The sequence below is a fragment of the Macadamia integrifolia genome, chromosome 4 (assembly GCF_013358625.1).
Source record: "Macadamia integrifolia cultivar HAES 741 chromosome 4, SCU_Mint_v3, whole genome shotgun sequence".
In the NCBI taxonomy this organism is placed as follows: domain Eukaryota; kingdom Viridiplantae; phylum Streptophyta; class Magnoliopsida; order Proteales; family Proteaceae; genus Macadamia; species Macadamia integrifolia.
Genome location: NC_056560.1, coordinates 7477116 through 7496164, shown reverse-complemented (window position 1 = coordinate 7496164; position 19049 = coordinate 7477116). Strand labels below are relative to the sequence as shown.

The 19049-nt window shown below is 38.3% G+C and overlaps 2 protein-coding genes across 2 annotated transcripts; one reads left to right on the top strand and one right to left on the bottom strand.

The window, feature by feature from the left end:
- Nucleotides 1-1311: 1311 nt before the first annotated feature.
- On the top strand, nt 1312-4461 carry LOC122075850 (galactinol--sucrose galactosyltransferase). Its single transcript, XM_042641022.1, has 4 exons — nt 1312-2740; nt 2827-3004; nt 3200-3567; nt 3750-4461. Exons 1-4 carry the CDS (start codon nt 1478-1480, stop codon nt 4305-4307), a joined length of 2367 nt encoding a protein of 788 aa, XP_042496956.1. The 5' UTR covers nt 1312-1477; the 3' UTR covers nt 4308-4461.
- A 973-nt stretch (nt 4462-5434) lies between these two features.
- Nucleotides 5435-18258, bottom strand: LOC122075420 (FKBP12-interacting protein of 37 kDa-like). Its single transcript, XM_042640446.1, has 14 exons — nt 17977-18258; nt 17832-17880; nt 17658-17719; nt 14151-14218; nt 13998-14034; nt 11373-11460; nt 11049-11113; nt 10891-10968; nt 10421-10468; nt 10036-10089; nt 9759-9920; nt 8442-8511; nt 6372-6427; nt 5435-5750 (listed from the first exon to the last, which is right to left on the bottom strand). The coding sequence occupies exons 1-14, from the start codon at nt 18001-18003 to the stop codon at nt 5595-5597; spliced, it is 1020 nt and encodes a 339-aa protein (XP_042496380.1). The 5' UTR covers nt 18004-18258; the 3' UTR covers nt 5435-5594.
- Between the last annotated feature and the right edge of the window lie 791 nt (nt 18259-19049).

Sequence of the window (19049 nt, the reverse complement as noted above, 5' to 3'; positions counted from 1 at the left end):
GCATTGGAGTTGTAATGTTATTTAAGGAAGATTCTCATGACCCTAGGAAATCCCTTAAGGCGGTGAGACTCCATTTTTAGAACTCTGTGAGGTTGAGGTGGCAAATAGGGGATTGGTACCCAAGTTGTGGCATTTAGAGACAGGAATATTTAAAAGAAAAAGGTCTTGTGCACTGTTGTATATGATGTACGGCCACACACAAGATGACCGATTTGAGATACCATCAGCACCCCTTATTTGATGAATCACCTGATCATTGTGCACACAGCCCTCCCACATATTAAATAAAGAAAAATTGTAAATTTTCGATTCTTGGCATGATTGTTCGTTTTTGAAGATAGTGGAGTGGAAAAGTTGCAACTTCCCTTCAACTTTTCTTCAAAATCCTATAATATTTGATGAGGTTTTTGAGGAAAGGGAGGTGAAAATTCGAAGGACAAGGATTTTGTTGGACAATGAGGATTTTTCATAAGAAACTTAAGAGTCTTTCCTTCACATTGTTCATTTCTACCCTATTAACTCCCAGATGAAATTTTTTGCTACATGGGTTACATAATTTTTTTATGCTTATGATTCTACCAAAGAAATAAAATCTTGAACGATATTTGAAAAAATATTAAAATTTAAAACTGTATCTGTGAACCTAAGAGGGGAAGTGAATTATTCCTTCTTTGGCCCCATAGCAGCAAATTTTTTTCCATCAACTCTCCACCAAAAAAAGTATTGGTCTTTAGGTATTATAACACGACTTTACCCCCCCAAAAAAAAAAACTGTACCACGATGTATATACGATGTCGCCTAACACAGGTATATTCTCAGTGATGGATACTCGTTTAAAAAGAGAGAGCGAGAGAGAATCCATCCCATATGACTAGACAGAAGAGACTCTTGACTTTGGAATTAAAAATATTATCCGTCCCAATCAATGGAATTGTTCGATTGTGTAGGAAATGGGAGAATATAGAATCGGAATAATCTTTTGAGAAGCTTGAGAGAAATGATATAAAAGCCGTGGAGGATCCATGAAAAGAAAACAGATGAACAGAGAACCCAAGAAGGAATATGATAAGGAAATTTCTTAATTAAAGTCCTCCAAAGGACAATGGGGTGGGGTCCATTTCTTCTCCATGGTATGCAAAATTGAAGATGATATTCAAAAAGTCACAAATCTCAAGTCTCCACCGACCTCACTCTCACTACAGTTTTATAGATAATTTTTCTTATTCAACAGAAATCATAAAAAATAGGTGTTACTAGAACAACCAATGAATCACTCTCATCCATCTCATCAGTCACATCAGTCTCTCACACCGACCAGTAGCTTCAACATAGCTCTTCCCTACCATGGTTCTCTATAAATTGGCTTCTCTCCACCCTCAAAACCAGAACCATCGTAGCAGACAAAAGCTATTCAATTCAACAACAGATCGAGGTTGGTGTTTCTTTCTCTCTTTGTGAGCTTTCCAACTTTCTTCTATGGCTCCTAGCTTAACTAAAGGTAACTCAGACCTTCTTAGTCTCATCGACGACCAACCAACGTCGCCGATTAGCTTAGAACAATCAACCTTTATGGCCAACGGCCACCCATTCCTCTCCGAAGTCCCTTCCAACATCGTAGCTACTCCGACCACCTTTGTGTCCATAGATAAGACCACGGCCACCAGCACCGACGGTTGCTACGTAGGCTTCGACGTCAACGAGCCCAAGAGCCGGCACGTCGTGTCGATAGGGAAGCTGAGAGGAATCCCTTTCATGAGCATATTCAGATTCAAGGTCTGGTGGACAACACATTGGGTTGGAGACAAGGGGAGTGATGTTGAGCACGAGACCCAGATCATGATCCTCGACCGGTCTGACTCCGGTCGACCCTATGTCCTCCTCCTCCCTCTTATTGAAGGTTCCTTCCGTGCTTCTCTCCAACCGGGTGAACATGACCACATCGACTTGTGTGTGGAGAGCGGTTCGACTCGGGTTACTGAGTCGAGCTTCAGAAGCTCTCTGTACATGCATGTTGGAGACGATCCTTTTAATCTGGTGAAGGAAGCAATGAAGGTAGTGAGGGTTCATCTGGGGACTTTTAAGCTTCTGGAAGAGAAGACTCCCCCAGGCATAGTAGACAAATTCGGGTGGTGTACGTGGGACGCATTTTACCTAACGGTCCACCCGGATGGAGTTTGGGAAGGAGTGAAGGGTCTGGTCGAAGGTGGTTGCCCTCCCGGTCTAGTTCTTATTGATGATGGGTGGCAGTCTATATGTCACGACGAAGATGATCCCGATATGATAGAGAAAGGGATGACAATGACGTCAGCAGGAGAGCAAATGCCATGTAGGCTCATTCGATTCGAGGAGAATCACAAGTTCAGAGACTACAAGAGTAAGATGATGGTGGCGGATACAAATGGAGATACTACTGAAGGTAGGGGCAAAAAGGGAATGGGTGACTTCGTGAAGGACCTGAAGGAGTCATTCAAGAGTGTGGACTACGTGTATGTATGGCACGCGTTTTGTGGGTACTGGGGTGGGCTTAGGCCCAATGTCCCTGGAATGCCCGAGTCCAGGATCATATCCCCGAAGCTGTCTCCGGGCCTACAGATGACCATGGAAGATCTGGCCGTTGACAAGATCGTGAACAACGGTGTAGGATTGGTTCCACCAGAGAAGGCCCACCAGATGTACGAGGGCCTCCACTCTCATCTTGCTTCCGTTGGGATTGACGGGGTCAAGGTGGATGTCATCCATGTAAGTTTTTTTTTAATTTCCTCATTTTACCCTTTATTTTAATGAAATGGACTTCACTCTGACTCTAACTTCTTTTGTCTGTCCAGTTACTGGAGATGTTGTCCGAAGACTATGGTGGGAGGGTGGATTTAGCCAAAGCTTATTTCAAGGCGATAACAGCTTCGGTGAAGAAACATTTCAAAGGAAATGGTGTCATCGCTAGTATGGAGCACTGCAACGATTTCATGTTCCTAGGAACCGAGGCCATCACACTTGGTCGTGTCGGTGAGTTTCCCACTCTCCTTGACTCGATGACTCCTCTCTCCAGTCGGCACGTCTCTCCATTGGTCTATTCAAGTTAATTATTTGTTTGGAAAAATAACGCGTTTTTATTGCTATAACTTCCACGTACCCCCAGTTAACGATTAACCACCAGTCTTACTCTTACCTAATTTTTGGTTTTTTTGTTGATGTGTGTAGGGGATGACTTCTGGTGCACGGATCCATCTGGTGATCCAAACGGGACCTACTGGCTTCAAGGGTGTCACATGGTGCACTGTGCGTATAATAGCTTGTGGATGGGGAACTTCATACACCCTGACTGGGACATGTTTCAGACTACTCACCCTTGTGCACAATTTCATGCTGCCTCTAGGGCCATCTCCGGTGGACCGATCTATGTGAGCGACGCGGTCGGGAAACACGATTTCCGGTTACTCAAGACCATTGTCTTGCCCGACGGCAATATCCTCCGGTGCGAATATTATGCCCTTCCAACCCGGGATTGTCTTTTTGAGGATCCATTGCATGATGGGAAGACCATGCTCAAGATTTGGAACCTCAACAAGGTATAATGTTAAAAAGAGTTTTGGAAAGTGGGCCGGGCCGGGTTGAGCCTGAGTTGGAGAATTGTTAGAAAAGTAACCCAAGCCCGGCCTTACTTGACTCATTTTGGTTCAAGTAGTACCTAATTTTGGACCAAATTAATATGATTATTTATTATTATTTTTGTCTTTTTTTATTTTAATAGTTCACTGGAGTCATCGGAGCATTCAACTGCCAAGGTGGAGGATGGTGTCGTCAAGAACGGAAGAACAAATGTCACCTAGAGTATTCAACGGTCATCACATCGACGACGAATCCGAAAGATATAGAGTGGAAAAATGGGGAAAATCCGATTCCCATTGAAGGAGTAGAAATGTTTGGTGTGTACATGTTCCAAGCAAAGAAGCTTTTGCTATTGAAGCCAAATGAGAACATAGAGATCTCATTAGAACCATTCAAATTCGAACTGCTTACGGTTTCTCCAGTGAAGGTGATGAAAACAATCCGATTTGCTCCGATTGGATTAGTGAACATGCTTAATTCTGGTGGTGCAATCCAAACATTGGTGTTCGATGAAGAAAGGAGTTTGGTTCAGGTCGGGGTTCGTGGATCTGGAGAAATGAGGGTGTTTGCTTCTGAGAAACCGAAAGGTTGTAGGATCGAGGGGAAAAAGGTGGAGTTTGGATACGAGGATAGCATGGCTCTGGTACAAGTTCCATGGCCTAATTCCTCCAATTCGTCTGTAATTGAGTACTTATTTTAACCTAGGAGAGGATGAATTCCTCATCGTATAGTAATAAAGTGTGCACTGTAATTTGTATTTTCTCATTGTCTTAACCAATGGAAGTGCCGAAGGAATGTTGTACAGAATCTCTCTCTCAATGAAATTTATTTGGGAAAATTATATGATTACTTAATTTTGGATTTCTCTTTACAAAATTACTCACCAAAAATTTCAGTTAATAAAAATACCTAAAATTAGGTTTGAATTTACAAAACTACCCAAAATAGTGACTCCATCTTCCACATATAATCATGTCCTTTATTATAATTGAAACTTTGAGTGGGTAGTTTTGTAAATCCAAACTCAATTTTGAATATTTTTGTTAACTTAAACTTTAAATGGGTAATTTTATAAAGGAACCTTAATTTTGGGTATTTTTATTAACGGAAACTTTTAATGGGTAATTTTCCCAATTTATTTTCTCATGAATCCTCTCCCTCAAAACAAAATCCACTTCTTGGGCAGTAGGCACATTTTGTTCCCAACCCAGATCGGGTCGTCCATTGAGTGCTGACCCAAAGGCTTGGAAGCACTCAGACATGCAGCCCAAGGGGCTCTCAGCTCTTGGATTTACACTGCACGCTGTATCTCATGACAGAGGATCCCAGTCCTTTCCAACACCCCAAAAAAAAAAAAATCACATTAAGGTTCAAAATCATAGAGCACTCGAAGGCTCAAAGCACACTCCTTTCACACAGCTGGGGTATCGATGCTCACGCCTTGAGAATGGGGACACTTCTTGTGTGCAGTATCGAATGCAACTGAGGCAGTGGTTATTCTGGATGGTCAAATATTGTAGAGGAATATATGGAATTGGCCCAGAACCACCCAAAGGAGATCCTCTCAGCCATGTTGGAAAGAATTATCCCTGCCACACCAACACTCTGATATGGAGAGGAGCATAAAAAGAAAGGTACTTGGGAAAATATAAATTGACAAATCCTTGCAGGCATAGGTATAGTTGCCAAAGTATCCAGGAGATGCGGTTTTACTTTTCATAATGAAAGCAACCATGACAAGCCCTGTATGAAAGGCACTGGAAACAATAAATTTTTGGGTTGGAAAGGTCTACTCAATTGCCTATCTTCCAGAGAAGTATCCCAATATTTGTTATTCCACAAGAATGGATTGTGGAAGACGAGCTCAGATTTATTCTCAAAAGTGTGCAATGAAGGTAACAGAGCACAAAAATTCTGGCAAAATTTCAAATGTACATAAAACATACACAGAACAAAACTGATCAGTTTCTACTGCTACTGGCAAATCTCAATTTCCAGCTTCACCAGAATTAACATCACTCACTTTGTTATCCCCGGCAGAGTCAACATTATCCTCTACTGCTGGTTCTTTCTTGTACAGTTCATCCCTCAGTCTTTGAATCTCGGAATCCTTCTCTTCTAGTTTTTGTTGTAAAACAAGCACCTGAAATACAATTTTCACTTCTAATTAGATATAGTATAATCTTGTTCTAGGGCTAGTAATGGTTGTTAAGAGTGTATGGATGCTGATCGTACAAGACAATTGTTATATTAGAGACAAATCATACTTCATCTACCAATGCTAGAGGAAGCACCACTTCTATCCATTTGAGTAGTTCGAAGAGGCATCGCTTAAATTGGTCAGAATTTAGGATTCTACTATCCTCTGACCAGTGTCATTCTTAGATCATTTTTTTTCCCATTGTTAATTCCTGAACCAATTGTTATCTTTTTATTAATGACAAAAATCTTGTGTACCATTTTCACCTTGATGAGAAATTTTGGCTAAACCACTAAAGCAAGTCTGAAATAGCACAAAGGAAGTCCATTCATGGCCACCAACTAGATTACATGTTTTTTTTTTTATCATTGAATGCTGCTCCTGCTAAGGAGCTACCTGCAGAATAGCACTGCACTGCAGCTATCACAATTTACTTGTGAAACTTGCAGCTATCACTAGTATTGATCTGGGATGATCAGTCAATGACATAAGATGAAGTGTGGTATCACCGTGAAGCAGAATTAACGCATATCAAATAACCAAATGGCAGTTATGAGTTGTTACCATTTCATTAGATTTGTCCATGTCATTTGTTAATCCTTCCATCTGTTTATATAATCCTGTAAATACCAACATGAAGAATCAGGTTAGATGAACCAAGCAACACAAAGCATGTGTGTGATAAAGACTAAGTATTTTCAAATTGAAGAGATATGAATTCCGGAAGTCAGATCACGTGCTGTGTTTGAAGAAGCTACAAGATATGATAAAATATTAAGGGCAAAGGTTTGCTATACCACTGGGGCAGGGTACACCAGCAACTCTGTGTCTATCTCTCTACTCCCATAAAATGACCTTACTGCCCTACTGATGCAGATACGGCTGCCCTTTCTTGGTTGGACCAACATGACCAGCTTTGGAAGCCAAGAGCCAAGAAGAACCGGTCCAGCCCAGGATTTCCCCTCCCTTCCCTAAGGGCTGGACCGGTTCTTCTTGGCTTCTTGGCTTCCAAAGCCGGTCATGCTGGTCCAACCAAGAAAGGGCAGCCGTATCTGCATCACCTCCCAGGGTCAAAACAGTTTTGTCACAACTCATTGGTGTGCTCCCCTATGCTGATTGCTCAGAGAACCCTCTCCCAAATATTAAAAGATAGGTACATAGACCCTTGGGGGGGGGGGGGAATGGTGGAATCAATAAGCTTTTTGGATTAGCCAAAGTAAGACAGCAGATAAGAAACTAAAAGTTCTGATTAAATTCAGTCAGGGTGGCATAGGCATAAGGAACTGGTATTCAGAATTTGGCATTGGAATTCAAGCCCAAATCCGGGAATAAATGAGGAATTACAAGGAACATGGGAGGCATTATTCTGAGTTGCCTAGCCTGAAAATTGTAATAATCATGATAATGATCACCGCCACAACAGCAATAACAACGACAATCGTTGCCCCAACTGTTTGTTAAATTATAACAAGACAAAGATTACCCCATTTAATAAGTTTATTAACCTTTATATCCAACAGTAGGAAGGTGATATTGATTCCCTTTTTATTCTTCCTATTTTTTTTTTTCCTAGTCTCTATATTCATCATGGTATCAATCCCATAGTTCCTTGGTTCTTTCCTTCTCGTTATCTTTCCACATGTACATCAATGTCTCATTCCGCCTATTGGGAGTTATGAAGTTTTAGTCCCACATCAAGTTATTCAGATCATTAGTGTCTTTATATACTCAAGGAGCTCTCTCCATTTAATAACTTATGGTTTTAGGTTGAACCCTCAGACATGTGAGTTGGGGGAGTTTTTAAGTGAAATGGGATACACTCATACACTCAACTCCAAACAATTAAAAAGTGAGTTCATTCACAATGGTGTTTTACTTGATCCAAGGGTCCTTCTCAAAAGGCTGCCTTTCAAGTTTCAATGAACTGATGAAGTATGTCCAACTCTGAACCTTGAGTTTAGTTAGTAGTTGGTTCTCAAGTTAAGTCTCGTTTGTGTCTAGTTTTATTTTCTTTTCTTATTGTGCTTGTACTTTTGACACTTAGTAGAATTCCTACTAAGAGCCTGGTTACTTTCCTATAAATAGAACATAGCATCGCCATGGTAGACAAGTTGGATCTATTGTGTTTCATCAACTCTCCTCCCCTTCTTCCATTGTTCTTTCAGTTCTCTTCTTCAGATTCTGGTTTAGTTTGAGGTTTTGTCACAGTTTCAAACTTCCATCTGAGCTCAATCACGAAAATCCTAAAGGCATCTATCTAACAGCTATCCCCCAGCACTGTCCAGATGAAATAAAGATTGTCCATAGGAATTACTTCGGGTGAAAAGGCATTGAATAGTTCATGAGAAAACTCCAATATTCATGATAACTATGCTCATGTATATATGTACATATCTATAACAGTTTTAAATTTCCATGAAAGAGAATTAGACACATATATTTGATTGTGGTCGTTCTGGAGATAAAAGTCAGAATCACCAGGGTGCTGCATGTTTAGTTTGTATCAGAAAACTGTCAAGTCATTATAGCCAAATCGGACTTTCAAGACCAGACAATTAATATAATTTGACCCTCAGGTTCTATTTTCAGTAAATGAACCACATAAGATAAAGATACTATTGATATGATACGGACCTTCAAATTGGCTTCGGATTTCTGCATTTTGGGATTTTTGCAAAGCAAGTTTCATTTGTAACTCATGGATCTGCAAATTAAAATAATTAGATACCAGAAACCGTTATTGAATTAATAAGTAATAAATACCTGAAGGCAAACCAGCTCAATAAATAAACTAAACATAAACTATTCCCCAAAATGTTCGGATTATTAAATGAAACAGTTCCCACCAACATAGTTTAAATTTCGTTTTCTGTATATGGGCACCATAGTCAATCACTTAAAAGATCAAATAGATGCATCACAAGGTACTGAGAAAAATGGACTCCAAGAATAGACCTCAGGAATTTATTAAGGGGGTTAGCAAAGATGGTATTCTACTGCTCTTATACCAAGGGTAATCTTCTACTCGCCTGATCCTCAGATTGGGAAGAATCTCAGTGTGTTTACTGATTGTATCATCTGAGAGACAACCAAAGTGAAGGCGAATAGTGGCAAGAAGGCTTTCTACCAGATTAGGTGGTGGTGAGACCGGTTGTCTTGCTTAGTTTGATTTCTGCCACATGGCAGCTTAGGTGGCATAAAATTTCCACATGAAAGCACACTCCCATTCTTCAGTCAAAGTTCAGTCCAAAGAACTTTTCCAGTGACAAAGTAAAACACTCTTTTGGTCATATTTACCTTAAAAGTCAATGTTTGCACTGCAGAAATACAAGGGAGGAGTCAACTAAGTGGTGAGCTATGTGGTTGCGGGCAACTAGAGTGTCTCTTACTTCAACAAAAGTTTAAGGATTTGATATCATTTGGAAGATCGGTCCGAGCAATACAGATTCAGATTGTTTGGGATTGGAAATCCAGAGAAAGGATCAGCAGTTCCGGGAAAGAGAAATTATAAAACACAGTCAATTCTCCACAACCCCTTCATCTGTTGATAACAGTAGGAAACAATATATATATATATATATATATATAATTAGATACATTAGACTGGATCCTGATGATCTGATACTGAATTTTAAAACTTTCATATGGCTCAAATCAAGACATCAAATTTTTCCCCATTCAGTTATATCCAACAATGAACACATTCTTTTATTTAGGTGCAATAAATTTTTTCCCCATTTAGTTATCATCCAACACTGAAGATGTTCTCTTATTTAGGTGCAGTGGCTAGTATTTGGCCCCATGGAGCTCAATAGAGATTTTTTTTTTTGATATTCTACAAGAAAGATGGAGCCAGAACCGCTACCAAGCCAGCAGAATCATGAACTATAATATTGACTCCCACATAAGAAAAGAAATTTCACCACATCCAAGCAACATTGTTTGTAGTACCTTTCCCTCAGAAGCCATCGTTCCAATCTCCTCATTCTCCTCCTGTAGAGTCCTACATTTGGCCATTAGCATCTTCCCCATCTTACTTTGCGGCGTAAAATTTACGGCAGCAACATTATCCTGCAACTCTTTTACTTTCTTCTCCTTCTCCTCGACCAAATTCTGTCAATATCAAGAGACTTATGATTCATGGATTGTATATGGAATATACTAACTTAAAAAAGGTACATTTACTCCCACAAAGATTAACCTGCAGTGTGGAATGCTTTCAATGTACCTTTAAACGAGTAAACTCCTCATGTATAGCTGGATCAAGTAACAATCTCCTTGCCTGTCAGTATTGAAAGCATCAAGAAGTTTAAGCCATGTTGAGAGCTACTCAAACAGATCAAGCAGCAGTGGATGTCTACACACCAAGCATGCATTGACGAAGGAAGGGAGGGAGGGAGGGGGTGGAGAGTAAAATTTAACTTCCATTCTAGTCTTCCGCACAATTGGAAGGGACAAAAATAATTTAAGATTACCCCCAATAATGGGGTAAAATCTAACATTTATTGTTTTTTCCAAATCTTCCAACTTTTTTTTTTTTTGGTGGGGGGGGGGGTGGGGGTGGGTGTTAGGGGAGGAAGAAAAGAAAACAGACAAAACTAAAGTTATGATACCTGCATTGATGGTGGCTTCAATTGTGCCCTCAGATCACGAACTGCATACTGAAATATTTTGTGAATTTGGACATCAGATAGGATAAATGTCAAAATTTCTTCCAGGAAAGCTAGGTCACACAACCAGAAGTACAGTAGTCTAAAATAGAAAATTGCATGAACTGTTTGCAAGAGTCGCTAAAACTCTTCCTTTTTTGAGCACGCATTTATGGTAATGTATTAGATGCGGAGTACGATTTTATAAACGAAGAGCAGATTTCAATTTTTGAAAGGATAATACATTCCCACAAAAATGGGGATAAACATCAAATTGGGAAGAAAAGAGTTACAAAATAATTAAATTATAATAAGACTTCTTTATCCCTCAAAAAGAAATAAAGTACGCAATTTATAAGAATACAACAACAATAACTCAGCCTTATCCCAACTAAACGATTAAGAATACATAGTACATAAATGATCCCAGGCACCTTCAATTCTGCTATCTCCTGCTCACGTTTTGCAAATGTTACAATGAATGCAGCTTCCTTTTTCTTTGCCCTTTCAAGCTGAAAAACAAAGAAATACATAATATCAAAAGATAAATACACTTTCTGTTTAGGCAGCTCACAAGTAGTGAACAACTAACCTGATCTTTGAATGACTCTTCAGAAGCTTTCAGGGTATGAAGATAGCTAACCACTAATCCAGGGTCTACATAAATTTGAGAAGTCAATCAATGGTTCACGAATACACCAACAACAAACTCAGCCTTATCTCAACTAAATGTGGTCGGCTACAGTGGTTCATGAATACATTTTATCAAATGAAAAGGCATTACATAGTCATAAACTATCAGTTGAAATTATTAAAAGAAATCCAGCAGGAGAAAAAAAAATAACCCTACAGGTTGAAATATTTTCAATAGAAAATAAACAAACAAGGTTAAACAGAGGAAATTAAAAGCGCCGACCTGGAGATGTCCCAGCTGGAATAGCAGGCTCATTTTGAAATGCAGAATGCCACTTTTGAATCTCCGATTTTGCTGCTTCAAGCTCCGTCTAAAACAGATCCCAGATCATCATCCCACAGTTTTTCACATGAGTTTGCAAGGAGAAATCATGATCAAAGTCTAATTTGGTCAACATACAAGTCCCCTAATTGTGAGGATACAAGCCACAACAATACTGACTTCACCAAGTACAGAACGAATTAATATGTAGTTACATAGCACTCAATCCAATGAAAAACAAAAATATATTTATTAATTTTCAGTCAGATCAAACAAGAGCAATCCAAATAGAATCAGAATGGAGGAGGCCCGAGTAGACTCAATCGACCCACATACTTTTCTTCTTAGTCATGAGATTCCATATCAATTTGATAATACGAGCTGAGTTGACTTTGATTCTTCTCAGACCAAGACCTCCCTTCTACTTAGGAAGGCAAACAGCAGCCCAGCTAATAGAATGAAGGAATCTAGATGTATCAGATCCTTTCCAAGGAAGGTAGACATAAGGGACTCCAGATCTCTGATGGTGGACTGAGGCACCAAAAATGCCAGACCAATAAATGTAGGAAGACTAAAGAACTAATCTGATAAGCACCGAGAGACTATTTGTTATTTATGCATAAAAGGCTTGCTTTCAAAATTACCTATAAGTCCTTCCTTTCTTAAGTTTGCTGTGGTCCTGTCCCTCTTTTATTTTAAAATACAAAAAGCCCCTACCTCTTTAAATACAATGACCAATTAATCCCTGCTCTTGTTTACCTTCCCTAATTGGGTTCTAGACTTCTTATATTTACAGTTTTGCCACTATCCATTCACTTAGAGTTATCTAGTATTCTTGTGGACCCACAATGATCCCAAAGTAGGGTTTCCATGACCCTGGATGGCATCACCAGGTCCATCAGGAATTGGACTATTGGAGGTGTAGCCAAAAGACAGTTGGGGATATCTTCTTTGCCTACTCTGGCCGTAATAGAAGAGTATGACTCTGTCAGCAATGAACTTCTATCTATATATACAGGTCATGATCTTGCTATGAAAGAAGGGCTCATCGACTCAACAACATTTTGATTGAGGGCGATTCGGCAATTGTAATAGGGTGGGGACAGGAACAATGGGGATTACCAGAGGAGGTTCCCGCACTTACCAAACTCATTCAAAACTAGGCCTCTTCTGTGAGCATCTCCTTCCAATGGAGAGAAAAATCAGGTAATTATCTAGCAGATGAGCTAGCTAGGTAACTAGGTGAGACATTACGAGATTAATTATTCGAGATGGAAGCATAGTTGTCACGGCGCCAAGGCAAACCAAGGCGGTGGAGGGTTGTCTAAGCACTTAAGCAAGAAGGTGCCTGCCTTAAGGCGAACAAGGCAACCAAGTATTATTTTTTATTTTTCCTATTTTCTAACACTATTTAGTAGCCCATATATACCTTATATCATAAAAAATCAAGATTAAGCAACATCAAATCATTAAAAATCAACATTTAGCTATATTAAATCATAAAAAATTAACACCAAGTCATATTAAGTTATAAAAAATCAACATTTAGAGAAATGCTCTTGTTCTATAATAAGTTTGACTGGTCATGATTTTATTTTTACATGAGATTTTTTGTATTAGTTAAAACATAAAACCATCTTTCCAACAAGTCTAAAATTACTTAAATCTGAGTTGTAATGACAAAATTATGCTCTGGTCAAACTTAATTTTAAGTGCGCGAATGCTGTTAAAATCGCCTGAATGAAAATAATTTTATGGATATCAAAACAAAAGATTATTTTACTGGACTTTTGGTTTTTAGCAATATTTTAACATGATAGAATTTATAAAATTTTCATAATTGAGAAAACCCCCAGCATTTAAAAGTTGAAAATCACCCCTATAACCAAAATCCAGTTTTTTGTTCTTGGACTAGGGGGTTGATTTTTTATCCTTTTGGAATTTGATTTTTAATCTATTTTTATTGGATTCAAATAGGGGGTATTTGCTTATTTATGAATAATATCTTAAGTAAATGAAACATTTACTTAAATGATATTTGGCATAAATAAGTGTCAAAACACAAGGCGACTGTCGCCTAGGCCCCAGGCATACCGCCTGGATGCCTAGTCGTCGCCTAGGTGACGTCTTGACAATTATGAATGGAAGTGATTACCCTTCATGAGATTGTAGATTGGGTCTTGGGTGGCATTGTTTAAAGTTGTTTAATCTTGTGAGCTTTTGGTTTTGGGTTCAGGGGTTTATTATCCTGTTGTTGCTGTGGACTACTGTGATTAAGACTCTTTTTCTCAAAAGAACTGTAATTCATCGGGGGAGAGGGGGGGGGGATAGAAAGAGAGAGCTTAATTTAACATATCAAACATTCTAAATGCTAACTTGAGGAATGACGGACCTTCTTAATTAATATATTTATTTTTGTATTAGGATTTCTAAGAACAAGAAGGATGGCCAGAGGGCAGATTGTTTTCCTGGAAATCTATAAGAATTCCCTACCTTCCCAGAATGGATAAGCATGCAATGTAGAATCAATACAATAAAAACCCAAGTAAATCAAGGGAAGGAAGAGATAATATCCAAAGGCAATACCTGGCATGTTAAAAGTGTATCCTTACAGGTTTGTAGACTGCAAAATAAAATCATAAAGAAATTGAAGGCACGTAGAGATAGATAAATGTGCAAAACTGAATGGGTAGAAACTTTTAAAAAACTATAAATTGCTAAATCTAAGTTTAACAGTACCTTTCCCGAAGGGATAAAATCATTCCTGTGGCCACACCAGGTGCAGTTTCTTCTATTTTTGAATTTCCCTACATTGTGAAGTGATAGGCATCAATTTTTCAAATTTCACAAGGATCGACTCCCTCAATTCATTCACTCAACACAAGAAGTGATCTTTCAATCTTTCCTTCAGAATAAGTATAAATAGCAAGCATGATCTAGGGATTCTCATGAACAGAAAGCTATCTAACAACCAAATGAAGCATTAAATAAATAAATAAATAAAATCAAAAGCGTGAAATAGAGACATTAAAATTCACCACAAATTACCACAATATCAAAGTTAAATAATATATATAAAAGGGCAAAAAAATTTGCATTTGTCTTTAGGTATCTACACTTCCAATTGAGGACAAACAACTGGTACAGGATGTGGGAACCCTGATGTGGCTCCGGCCTATGGCATTTGTTCCATGATAGGAAGGTAGCACATAGCTAAAGAGGGAACAAGATAACACTATGTTTAGGTTTCTAATTCAGGCTTTTAAGTTATTTGATATTTAAGTGTCGGTTCAGTGTTGAATGTCCTTGTTAACATGGATCTTAAGAGTTTTTTCCTAAGAAAGGGGGGGGGGGGCATAACCTGGTGCAAGTCCTGCTTTGGCATAGTCTCATGATAATTGGATTGGAGCTAGCCATAACCTTCAGCTCTTTTTGAATAAAGTGGCCACCCTTACTCAAACCTACATTTTCATGCTGCCAGCCCAAGCTTTTATCATTGCACAAGCAATGGCCCCTATGGGTTTTATAGTTAGGAGTCACAATATTTTTTTAGAAGCAACTAGGAGTCACATTGAAGGGTCTTGTGTCTATTTCCTCTACAGATATGTGATGCTAAACTGGTACAAAATTTACAAGTTATTTAAGTAAACAGAACAGTCATGTGCTTGGGAAATTGGATTTCCTTGAGTTTCATAAGATTGAGACTTCGAGAACCACAGAGTTAACTGAGTGATTTGAGTCTTGAATCCTACGACTCAAATTCTTGAGAAAACTTCCTTCAGACTAACAAGCATCAAGCACATCTCCAAACAGCAATAAAGATTTTAGTTCCTAATTGCTGGCTAATTTTCTTGTTGAAGAATTGTGATTCCAAACATCAGAGTGGAAACCTTAATGAGCCAGGCACTGTATTCTTCTGTACAGGTAATCTACAGATGATAGCCAACAGATTTCTTACAACTAGTCATTTAAACTTGAATCTAACCTGCTGATCTCATTTCAATACTTCATTGCAATCTCAGTTGCAAGGCCAGGACTGGACTACTTAGATATCAACCACTCCAAAGTCCTGACTCACTGAAGTGATCTTCTTTACATTTTCCAATGCATATCCCCCAGAAATATGTAAGTGCAGATGTGAAACTTATGACTAGAGTTTCTTACTTTCTTCTATCAAATAACAGCAGAAAAGGGAAAAATAAGGCAAAGATTATGAATATCTATACCGACATCACAAACTGGACTTTGGGCTCCTTTTTGTCCTTGTACTCTTCATATTTTTTAGCTATCGTTAATCAGACAATTTAATAGAGATACTTCTTAAGGTCATCCTACCCCTCCAAGTGTTCATGCAGGACCAGAAATTTGAACAATATCAAAATCACTCACGCGAAGATCCCTAAGAAATAAAAAAATTAAAATATCCAAATTACTAAAGGAGAAGGTTCAACTAAATTCTATTGAGCATTACACCTGAATGGTATCACAAACAACAGGGACTTACTGAGATGATCATGATTGGGGAGGGAGAGAGAGAAGCGCAGGAAAGGAGAGAGAGCTGATACACTTGGTGACACCAACAAAGACGAGGAGTTCCAAACTCAGACACTGAGAAGATACAAAAGATATCCAGGTTATCATCCATCTAAGCTCCTCTATTTGCCTCCATTTGCCCCAAATACTGACTGCAACTACCAGTTTACCATGATTCCAGAAATACCACTCTTGACTCTTGAGTTTCTGTGGCAGGATCATCTTCCAAATGCAGGTAATGGTGTTTTTTTTTTTTTTACAAGAAACAGTCATGTATGTTCAGATGCACCAAATTAATGTGAATGTGATGCATTGGATTATTTCAATTTTATTTACAATTTTTTATAAATCCTTTCATAATGTTGTTAGTAATTTACAAGTTTTATGTTTTGCCAAGTTGAATTCAACTAATTTTGTAAATATTGATTTTACTACTTATAGTAAGCATATTTTACTATTTCCCGAAAACTTTGGATTATTTAATTTGTGAGGTTAGTTTTGAAGTTTTATGTTATTTTAAAATATAGTAAAAGCTCTCAGCAAGGAGGTAGTTACGAGCAGTCATGTTAGGGGTCTCTAGTAGCATAGACCCTCGTAATGGTTGGAGTAAAAATTTCTGTGAAATGAGCCATCCAGCAATTGTAAGGGCATTGAGTTTCAAACTTTAAAGACATAGTTCTATTTTCTTCTTAACTGTGGTAAAATTAGCTTGTAGTCGCTAACGTCACTATCTGGATGCTCATCTACGTGGATTTCATGCTCTATTATTTAAGCAGTTCTTTAGTTTTCTTGACCTGTTACTGTTCCACTTTGTGTCTTGATCTATTACCGTCCTAGTTGCTAAGTCTTCAAACGTATGGCCCTATTGATTCTTTTGTGCACTTCCAATGATCTCTCACTTTTTTGCCTCTTTTTTTTTCCTGTAACTTAGCTGACTGCACATTTGTCCTAACCACATTGTAAATCATCTTCTTCATATCAATAACCTGTTTTCCTTAAGCAGTCCAACTCAATACCCTGGTCGTACTACAATAACTGGAAAGAAAACAATCTGAACTGCATGGTGTGTTTGCACAATTCATCCTGTCATTTTTGATTAAATTATCACACCACAACAGATACTTTCTTGCCATCTTTATTTCAAACCCAATTTGGTTCATCCTTTCATGTGCAAGACTCGTCAAACGTGTTATTTGGCAAACATGTTCTTAGTTTGATAAGGTATGATTGTTTTCTCTGGGCACTCACCAATATTCCTGTAATTATCCTTCATAATGTTCATTTATCCATAGCCCATCCAAAATGTCATACTGTCATGTATCTACCTTATTCATCTATTCAAAATTTGCCCTTTCAAGGATTTATCTTCTAGTAAAAATTAACCCAAGAAAATAAATATGAGAATCAACCTTCTTCTCCAATAGTAGCCTGAATGGTTTAAGGCTTTAAGCTACTCATACCAAACTAATCCATTTTTTCACGGGTATCATGGCATTGAGTTTACAGGTCAGTGAGGCCAGTCAAAGAACCGTATGTCAAACTCATCACTAGGACTGAGGGCTTACAATGTACCCATCCAGCTATGCAAAAATGAAAAAATAAGAAGAAAAAAGTAACCTTTGAAACGGTTTGGAAAACAAGAAGCTTCACTAACTCCCAATAAAAAGAAATTAAAATCAAAATAAAAAACAAGGAGAAGAAAAGAAAGACTACCTTTTTGGACCCAAAAAAATCATCTTCGTCGTCGTCCAGATCACCGAAACTCCTCTTGTTTCCTGAAATCAAAGTAAGAAATTGTAAATAAAATTTTTTTTCACCCGTATACAAGTTCCATACAAATGTACGACAAATACAGCAATTAACCCGCTGGGAGGGGGAAAACAAAACCTGAACGCCTGGTATGAGTTCCGGGATAATCGCCACCAAAATCATCCTCCTATCACAAAAATAAAGCAAAAAAAATAGGTACCTAACTTATAAAAGTGATATAAAGAATCTTAGAAGAAGAAATAGATGAGAAACCGACACTTACATCGTCAATATGAGAATGAGAAGCCATGAAAACTAAAAAACCCTAGAAATTTATTAAAAATTGTACTTTTCTGGGCTTTGATATTCAGAAGTTGGATTAATACTCCTCCGAGCTTCAGCCACACAAAGACAGATCCGCCCTAAGGATGCAAATACTTACGAACAGCAAAGCCCCGGAGAGTCAGACAACAGTCTCCTACGTTATTAGTTTTCTCCGTTAACCCCGTAATTGCGCCCTGCGGCCCTGTCCCCGCCTCACCGCGAACTTGCGGGCGGCGGCTCGATCACTATTTTCAAGGCCGGTCCGAGCCACATTGGGTCATATTAGGGTTGACCCAACTATGCACCTCAAGCCAATACAAGATCTCCACGTGTTATATTTTATGCTTTTGAAATATCACACTAATTTTGTCCCTTTTTTTTTTTTTTTTTTTCTTTTCTTTTACTAAATCCCAGTTGCCATTTTATCTCATGGATGGATGGGTATTTGCTAGTTACTATTTATTACAACCATTTTTCAAGAAGGTAGGGATAAGAGAGTTGAACCAATGACTTTCTTTGAACATATGCTCGAGCTCAAATGATGCTCCGTACTCTATGAGTGAGCCAGAAGCTCATTCCCAATTGTGTAATGTTTTTTCTTTTAGTTGAAGATGTTGTAGTGTTCTTAATTGTACAATAATATCACATGTAGCAAATAAAAATAAAAATATATTTTGATAGGAAACATAGTTAATCGGCCTAAAAATAATGAAAAATGTATCTAAAGGAATTTCTTGTAGTAATTTTGGCATACCCCACATATTTATCATAAATATCCCTTGATGTGTTTTTTACTTTGCATGATATAATTGAATAGCCCAGTCACTATCTAAATGAACTCTTTTGTTTGGGAAAAGGCCAAGCACGCCGTTGGGTTGCTCAGCCATGTGTCTACCTCTCTCCCCTCTTAGGAAAAAGACCCTCTATTGATGACTGTCCCCCTTCCTTCCTTGTGTCTACAGCCAGCCAACTTACTTAAAATGGGTGGCATGACCAACCTTTTTTTTTTTTTTAAGGGGGTTTTATTACTCA

Coding starts and splice junctions, on each gene's coding strand:
- LOC122075420 (XM_042640446.1), bottom strand. CDS start 18,003: ATGGCTTCTCATTCTCATATTGACGAT. Junction 14,219..17,657: donor ATTTTTTTGGGTCCAAAAAG/GTAGTCTTTCTT, acceptor TTCACAATGTAG/GGAAATTCAAAAATAGAAGA. Junction 10,969..11,048: donor AAGAGTCATTCAAAGATCAG/GTTAGTTGTTCA, acceptor TTTGTTTTTCAG/CTTGAAAGGGCAAAGAAAAA.
- LOC122075850 (XM_042641022.1), top strand. CDS start 1,478: ATGGCTCCTAGCTTAACTAAAGGTAACTCAGACCTTCTTAGTCTCATC. Junction 2,741..2,826: donor TCAAGGTGGATGTCATCCAT/GTAAGTTTTTTT, acceptor TTGTCTGTCCAG/TTACTGGAGATGTTGTCCGA. Junction 3,568..3,749: donor AGATTTGGAACCTCAACAAG/GTATAATGTTAA, acceptor TTATTTTAATAG/TTCACTGGAGTCATCGGAGC.